This window comes from Microtus pennsylvanicus, chromosome 5 (genome assembly GCF_037038515.1).
Source record: "Microtus pennsylvanicus isolate mMicPen1 chromosome 5, mMicPen1.hap1, whole genome shotgun sequence".
Classification (NCBI taxonomy): domain Eukaryota; kingdom Metazoa; phylum Chordata; class Mammalia; order Rodentia; family Cricetidae; genus Microtus; species Microtus pennsylvanicus.
Window position 1 is genome coordinate 49010715 of NC_134583.1, and position 8735 is coordinate 49019449.

Consider the following 8735-nt stretch of genomic DNA (forward strand, 5'->3'; position numbering starts at 1 on the left):
AAATTCAATTTTATGTTAAAGCACTGGATATTTGTAGAGAAGGACAAAACCCTTATTGAGACTATGTTCTTCAAGAATGACAGACCAAAAGGTCATCAATAAAAGCTAAGTATCCTCATTGGGAGAGGAGACATCTATAACATAAAGAAAGATAATTTAAACTAGCCTTAGAAATCAGTTTTAAGTGTAAGGAAAATAAAAATTTCCAGCAATGTGAAAAATCATAACATTATAAAAACAAATTATTTTCATTTCCCTCAACAGGGACAATTCACACAAAAGGTGGAGACTGGAAACTACACCACTGTGACAGAGCTAATCATTTTGGGACTAACAGAAGATCCTACACTGTGTATAGTCTTTTTTGTGATATTTCTAGGAGTATATATTGTCACGTTAGTAGGAAATATCAGCATTATCACATTGATAAGAATTTCTTCCCAGCTGCACACACCCATGTACCTGTTCCTCAGCCATCTGGCTTTTGTAGACATTGTCTATTCAACCTCAGTCTCTGTTATAATGCTTATGGAACTCCTTGGGCATGGGCTGGTCCTACCTCTGGCTGCCTGTGAAGCCCAGCTCTGCGTTATAGTGACACTTGGGTCAGCTGAGTGCTTCCTATTGGCTGCCATGGCCTATGACCGCTATGTAGCCATTTGTTCACCTCTTCTCTACTCTGTGCTCATGTCCCCCAGAGTCTGTTTTCTAATGTTGGGAGTTTCTTATGTTGGTGGCTGCATGAATGGTTGGACATTTACTGGTTGTTTGTTAAGTCTGAACTTCTGTGGACCAAATCAGATAGATCATTTTTTCTGTGACTTCTCCCCTCTGTTGAAACTGTCCTGTTCAGATGTCTCTGTTATTGAAATCATACCCTCTATCTCTTCTGGCTCCATTATAGCTGTGACAGTGTTTGTCATAGCCATCTCCTACATCTACATCCTCATCACCATCCTGAAGATGCGCCACACTGAGGGCCGCCAAAAGGCCTTCTCCACCTGCACCTCCCACCTCACTGCAGTCACTCTCTACTATGGGACCCTTACCTTCATCTATGTGATGCCCAAGTCCAACTACTCTACTGAACAGAACAAGGTGCTGTCTGTATTCTACACAGTGGTGATCCCCATGCTTAACCCCCTCATCTACAGTCTGAGGAACAGAGATGTAAAGGAGGCCCTAAGGAAGACAACTGTCAGAATATATTCATAGACCTTTCAATTCAAGACATAGGTGATGATTTCCTCTAGCCATGTCACAGTTAATATTTATCACATGATGCTTAACTGATTGTTACATATTAAATCCTCATTTTTGTGCACTAAGTCTTACTTTTATAAAATCATGTATCATTTGTGTATTCACTTGAAGTGAGTAAAATGATAGGAATAATCATTGTTACTATAGAACTTCTGGAAGATGTCAAGATCTTTGCCTTCATTTTATTTAAGTAGCAAACAATAATTTGTGCCTTGTCTGTGTCATGCTAAATTTTAGTTGCATATATGTATTCACCTCTTTCTCATAACAACCTAAGTATGTAGCACTAATGTTTTACTTTGTGGATAAATTTCCTCGGCAAAGACAGAAATCAGATTGTTCATAAACTCTTGCAGAAAAATTGAGGTACTTTATATCTAAGGAGAAGGTCATTTAAACCATTTGGTTTCTACATTTAATTTCTAATGAATTTATGAGGGAGAGCATTCTAAATGAGAAAAGTGAGCCTTGTTTATAGATGAGAAAACTGATTCTTTATTCTTTATTCTCTATTCTTGTCCTGCTATATAATTTTTTCTACAGCCTATATATCCCAGCAAGATCTTTCATGAAATATAGAAATTACAATGTGGTTACAGTCTATTTTTCAAGTGAATGATTATAATGAATATAAGACAAACATAGTTTTCATATCCCTTACATTGTTAAAAACAAAGTCATACCAAATAACCCTTGTACATTTACTTCTATGTAACTTGTTACAAATGAGCAAATCATGAGCAAGCAGAAAGTGTTTTTTTCTCAGCCATGTGTTTTGTTGGAAAGCTACATATTGGGGTTACAAAGAAATAATTAATTACTTTACTATTTATCTTGATACACAATTTTATAAGGAATCTAAAAGCAATCACTAACCTAAACTTTTAAACATGAAAAATATTCATCTGTACTTTTAGTCTTTAGGGCACATACCCACTCAATAGTCATATATCAGGAGAATGAGGGCAGGAATGGGCACAAGAAATTCATAATCACCTTGGAACCCCCAAAGGCATTTATATGAGCTAGTAACAATTGGGCTGCTTTATATTTTTAACCCTAATGTAATGAATCTATAAGTCACCTATGTTTCCTTATGAACTTTAGGTTGTTTTCTGTTTTTTTTTTATTTTAAAGTTATGATCAAACATCTGATCTAACTTGAAGTAATTTTAGAGCTTTGTTTCAGCTAATGATGCACACTGAAACCTGTGATTGCATCTTTCAGCATTAAGATTAAAGGAGTTTGAGTCATTCTGGCTCCTGGAACTCAATTGTTTTTCTTTTCTTAATTTTTTTATTTACTTTATATACCAACCACAGTTCCCTCTCCTTCCCCTTCTTCTACTCATTCTCCCTTTCTCCTACCCCACCCACTCCTCAGAGTGTGTAAGGCCCCCTGTGGGGAGTCAGCAAAGCTTGGGACATCAAGTTGAGGCAGATCAAGCTCCTCTCCTCTGCGTGAAGGTTGAGCAAGGCATCCCACCATAGGGAATGGCCTCCACAGTGCCTGTTCATGCAGCAGTGATATGTCCTGGTCCCACTGCCAGGGGTCCCACAAACAGATCAAGCCACACAATTGTCACCCCCATGCAAAAGGCCTAGTTTGATCCCATGCAACCTCTCTAGCTGTCAGTCTAGAGTCCTTGAGCGCCCATGAGCTCAGGCTAGCTGTTTCTGTGGGTTTTCCCATCATGATCTTGATTCTCCCTTGCTCATATAATCTTTTTTCCCCCTTTTCAACTGCACTCCCTGGGTTCAGCCTGGTGCTTGGCTATGGATCTCTGCATCTGCTTCCATCAGTTACTGGATGAAAGCATAAAGTTCATCCAGTACTTGTTTTCCTTAAACATTAACTTGAGCTACAATTGATACAGCTCCTTAGGTGAAACTCATAGTCCCACGCACATATCCTTGTATTTATTTTATTCATCAAAACTCTGTATAAGATAACATTATGATTATCAATTAGACAGTACAGCTTAGGGGGAAATCATCTTCATGATAATCCACAGATAAAAATTCCCAGTAGAATAGAATGTTTCCGTGAGATAAACACACTAGGAAGTGGGGGTCTCCCCATATTCAGTCACATCATGCCAGATACCAGAGAAAGATAGCAGCACCAAACATGTAAATACACAGCGGAAGCAGAAGACATTCTGTGGTCTGTGGTCTCAGGACCTTGTCTAACCATGATTGACCCATCAGGGGGATTACTTCTGGTGTGCTGACATCTTGACTTCAATTGCCATCTACTGTTACTCTGACAAGGCCACCGGCAAGTCTCGTAGAAAAATAGTTTTAACAAAGGAGTATGAATTCTGCACTGACTCTTTGCATCATACACTTAACACAAACTCCACCAAAACATGTCTAATGATGTCACCACCATGATTGTGTACAGGATGTGTTCAGAGTTATCAACCTTAAACTACTGTAATTAGTCAATCTTTCTAACTAATATTATAAAATATTACCTACATTATACATATCAAATAGTAAGCATAAGTCTGAAAAACCAGATCAATTACAATTTATTATGTAATTGAAATAAGGTCTTGATAATACAGTTACAAGATTTGATGAGTCATAATCATGTCTGCGTACACATTTAAAATAGAACATTTGTAATAATGTAAGCTTCGGTACGTACAGAGCATTACAAGGGGCATTTTAAAGCTTGTGTGTTATTGTTAATGTCTATAACACACTCCTGCTTTTGTTGGCATAGATCAGTGAACAAATTAGAACTCATAAAAAATACTAGAAATTGTTGACTGTGGTTTCTGTTCTGCCTGGTTTCTGCAGTTGTTAAGTACCAAAGAAATCACACAGAGGTCTACATTAATTATAAACTGACTCAGGCTTCTTATTAACTCATAACTTACATTCGCTAATAATTCTTGTTTGTGTTAGCCAAGTGGCTTGGTATCTTTTATAAAAAGGCAGTCACATCTTGCATGCTCTGTGTCTGGATTCCTCTCTGTCTGGGTGATGACTGCAGACTGAATCTTTCCTCTTCCCAGAATTCTCATTGCCACGCCTCTACTTCTTGCCTGGTCACTATTGCCCTGCCTTTACTTTTTGCCTCTCTACTGGCAAATCAGCATTTTATTAAAAATAATACAAGTGACAGTATAAAAGATCATTGCCCCTAGCAAGATATGTCTCAGAATGAACTTCACATCCTTTCCAAGGGCAAGACTTACTTTAATTAACATGACCATCATCATGAGACAGTAAAAAAGGAGAGTTTTGCTAGGTTATGGAAACTCTAAGCAAATGTTGAGAAAAATATGATATTGGAAAATAAGACTTAAAATTCCATTGTTTTTCCTTAGTGTAATGAGAATTAGCGACAAAAAGAGTTAGAGACATTTATAAATTCCAACAAGACAGAAAATGCCTTATTGTCTATAACATGAAAGTGTAAAATATTTTCAATGAGAAATGAACAAGGGTAAGTTAAATAAAAAATGAGATTTTGTTGTTCTGCATTATAAATTCCTATTTTAATACTTTATTGATTATGAAGAAAATTGAATAAATATTTGAATAATTTAACTATGTAGTAAATATTGTTAGGTGAGGAGTAAGGAAAAAGAGCGAGAAGAAAGAATCAGGAAATCCACTATGGCCTGGCTACAGTGTGTGGGTACTACTGTTATCCCATTCTCCTATGGATGAATCTTTATACAGCTGATATAAAAACCAGAACATGTATTTGAAAAGTTCTTTATCACTTTGCTTATACTTCTTTCTTCATGGAAGTAGAGTGTGAAGTTAAAGGGCCAAGTAAAGATATAGTAACCCCACCTTTGTATATTGATAAGCCCTCTTCAATTTCTTCTGAATCTTACCCTACTTAAGATTTTCTTGTACATGTGCCCACTGTGTTTTTTCACTGTGACAGCCTACAAGGTAGGTTCTTTCCCCCTTTGTTTTCTGGGGAACATATTCCTAGACTTCATCTTTTCTTTTTGGTGTCCATATGAATATTTTTCTTTTTGATATTTAATATCACTACAAGATCTCTCCCTTCCCCTTTCTCCCTCTAAATGCACCCATATGCCCTTCCTTGCTGTGTTATAAATTTATGGCCTCTCTTAACTGCTGTTACATGCATATATTTATGTTTAGACATATATTCCTAAATATAACCTGATCACTATGTACACTGCTACTAGTACGTATTTTTCAAGGTATTGGATAATCAGTTGGTCCATGTTTCCCTGGGGAAGATGAGTTCTACATGCATAAAGTTTCTGTTTTCATTCTGTATCAGATGATGGTCTCAAGCTCACTATGTAGACCAGGATAGCCTTTAATTCACAGAAAATGTTTTCTGTAAACCTATCAAGTGCTCAAATGTTAGGTGTGGGCCACCAAACTTGGCTCTGGGTCTTATATGTAATTTTAAAACATTTATTTTTATCTATGTGTATGCACCTGTGTGAGTACATATATGCCACATGTGTCCAGGCTCCTATGGAGGTCAGAGGAGCATGTTAGATTCCCCGGAAATGCAGTTACTGGTGATTGTGAGTTGTTAGAGATAAATGCTGGAAACAAAACGTGGTCTTCTGGAAGAGGAGTGAATGTTCTAAACTGCTGAGCCATAGATCCTGTCCAACGGCACTCATCTTTTGACAAACACTTCTAATAGTGTACGGGAACATTGGCGGTCCATTTTGACTCCATGAGACATAATGCTTTAGTTGTGTGAATCCCACTTTTCCAGGCATAAAGGCTATCAGAAAATCAGTGAAGGATGTACACAATCTCTGTACTGAAAACTCTAATTTATTAATGAAAGAAAGTGAGAAAAACACTGACGCAGAGACAGACATTGCTAGACATGAGCTGGAAGATTTCAGTCTTTAACATAGCCATACTCCACAAAGCACTCTTCAGAATCAATGTAACTCCCATCAGAACTCAGTGCTTTCCCTACAGAAATGGTGAAAATAATGCTTAAATTATTATGGATTCAGAAAGACACCAACTAGAGGAAGAAATCTTAAGTGAGGGATAAAACTGGAGGCACACTTTTTCTGATTTCACATGGTTTTATTGAGTCATGACACAATGAACTGTGGGTGCTCAGGTGTCTCAGGTGAGAGTCATAATTTTTTTACTGAGCAGCAGTGAGGAAGAGGTTCAAACACCTTTTAAAATGACAGTTGTATATATGAAAGACTCAAGGATCATTTTTTCTATTTCTTCTGCAAATGGGTAATAAGTCCAAGTACCAATTTCATTCATTACTATTCTAGCCTTCTATCTCAAGGCTCCTTTTAAATTTGATTCAAAGGTTATTTTAATTAGGAAGTGATATCAGAACATTACCCCAAACTAACTAGGTAAGCTATTACATTCAATGGCAAATATTCTTCTGGGAGGACATGTGCTGTCTCATTCACTTTCAGTAAACAAATACAAATGAATTCCATTGGATGCTAAGACATGTGGGTGTCACCTGGGGAGGGCAAACTAGGAATCACCTGGTTCCATAAGTCTCTTCTGTTTCAGAACCCTGTTGACTTTTCTATTAATAGGCACGTAGCAATGATCCCTAAATGTTTGCCTTGTTATTATAGCTTTTCCTCCCCTTAACATGCATACAAAGACATCCAACCTTGTATTTTCTTCAAGTGTGTGGCTATGCTTTTTGACCAGTGAGTGTATTAATGGTTCACACTGCAGAGTTTTGAGATCCCAACTTTCTCTACATAAATAAAATACATCCACTTCATAAAGTCCTCATTGGGTTTTATGTCAATATTGGCTTTAAATGGTAAATGAAAGACTGATAGACTTCATTAGGATAGATTTTTAAATAACTGAAGAATAAATTGAAAATTAGTAATGTACTTTTGAAATCTTGACCTCTATATAAACCATGTCCTCACCTAGAGGTGCTGTGTAGTGGTTTCCTGGCATACATAGACTGGTTTTTTCTAAGGCAGGTGGGTACTGCATGGATGGCCGATGGCAACCACTATTGTTAGTAGACTTCAGGAACTGAGACAAGAAGAGGAAATCAGAAGCAACAACCTGATTTCAACTAGGTAAGGTTCATTGACCTTTCTCCTCTATTTCCCATTAACAGTGACAGATCTTTTGAGGAACAGGATTTTGAGTGTTCAGCATTCCTGATCTAAGCCGATAATCAGGAAAGCCAGTTGAGTCCCCAGCAGAAGACACATGGCTTCTTCCTGACATCACCTACTCTCTCTATATATCTTTTCCAGCCTGGTTATATTCTTTTAAGTCATTGACTGAAAGCAGATTCTTTACTCATTAACCAGTATAAGCACCACATATACAGAAGAATGTCCCGCACCATTCCATTTTTCAGTTTAAATAAAAAAGAAGGTTTTAACATCAACATAGTAAAATTACATATAACAAAATATGTATGGAATGAGAATCACAGTTACAATATTTACAGCTACCTTATCTTTTATCATAATTAAGGAAAATTATAATTATAGCTATATATTTTTCAACTCTCTCAAAGACTACAGAAGGGTATAATATTGCCTAAGAAAACAGGAAGGGCATTGTAAGCTCTATTAACCTGTATTTCTTGATTATTTATTACATTTTAAATAGCTGCACAAACACAATACCTCAATCAAGACCAGAAATATACATACAACAAAATTGACCTAAAATTTGTATCAATAGACCAAGATGCATACCAATGCAAAGTATTCACATATATAGCATATCCCCATTTAAATGTCAACAAACATTTATAAACAATATTTGGGAATTAGTACATAGTTCTCCCCAACTACTTCCTGCTGTTTATTGGGCAAAGTAAATTTTGGGGTGTTCATGGAAAACTTTTAGGTTGTCTTGGTCCATTAAACCACATTAGCCAGTAAGGAATCAACAGTTTTCTATCCTCTGTGGAAACAAGAGTAGAACCTCTTTTCCAAAGCAACATACCTTTAGACACAAATTTTGAAGACAAGTTATCTTTAAAATATATATGTGGGTTTAAAATGAAATGTCTCTCTGTACTTAGCTTATTCACAGTCAAAAATTCAAAGGAAACATAATAGTATACATAATACAGACTCTGTATATATTCCATCTTTATATGGCTTATTTTTCTTACTCTACTACTTTTTCTACAAGTTTGATAGCTTATTCACAGTCAAAAAATTCAAAGGAGACATAATAGCATACACAATACAGACTCTGCATATATTCCATCTTTATATGGCTTATTTTTCTTACTCTACTACTTTTTCTACAAGTTTGATATTTATTTTATTATCTTTACTATTTTAACCTATGACTGTACTCTTTTATATTATAGCTGTCTATACTGCCCCCCCCAAGCATTTATTCAACAATGTTACCATTACCCACTTAGGGGGCTTTTTCATCTGAATCTTTTTGCATATCTGTAATCCTTTTCTGATCAGGACCACTTTACTATTATTATTTAA

General features: G+C 36.3%; 1 protein-coding gene across 1 annotated transcript; it reads left to right on the plus strand.

Annotated features, from left to right (window-relative positions):
• Positions 1–273: 273 nt before the first annotated feature.
• On the plus strand, positions 274–1215 carry LOC142850889 (olfactory receptor 5P53-like). Its single transcript, XM_075974791.1, has one exon. It carries the CDS (start codon positions 457–459, stop codon positions 1213–1215), a length of 759 nt encoding a protein of 252 aa, XP_075830906.1. The 5' UTR covers positions 274–456.
• The last annotated feature ends 7520 nt before the right edge of the window (positions 1216–8735 follow it).

Bases quoted from the DNA above. Each gene is read 5' to 3' on its own strand.
- LOC142850889 (XM_075974791.1), top strand. From the start codon at position 457: ATGTACCTGTTCCTCAGCCATCTGGCTTTTGTAGACATTGTCTATTCA.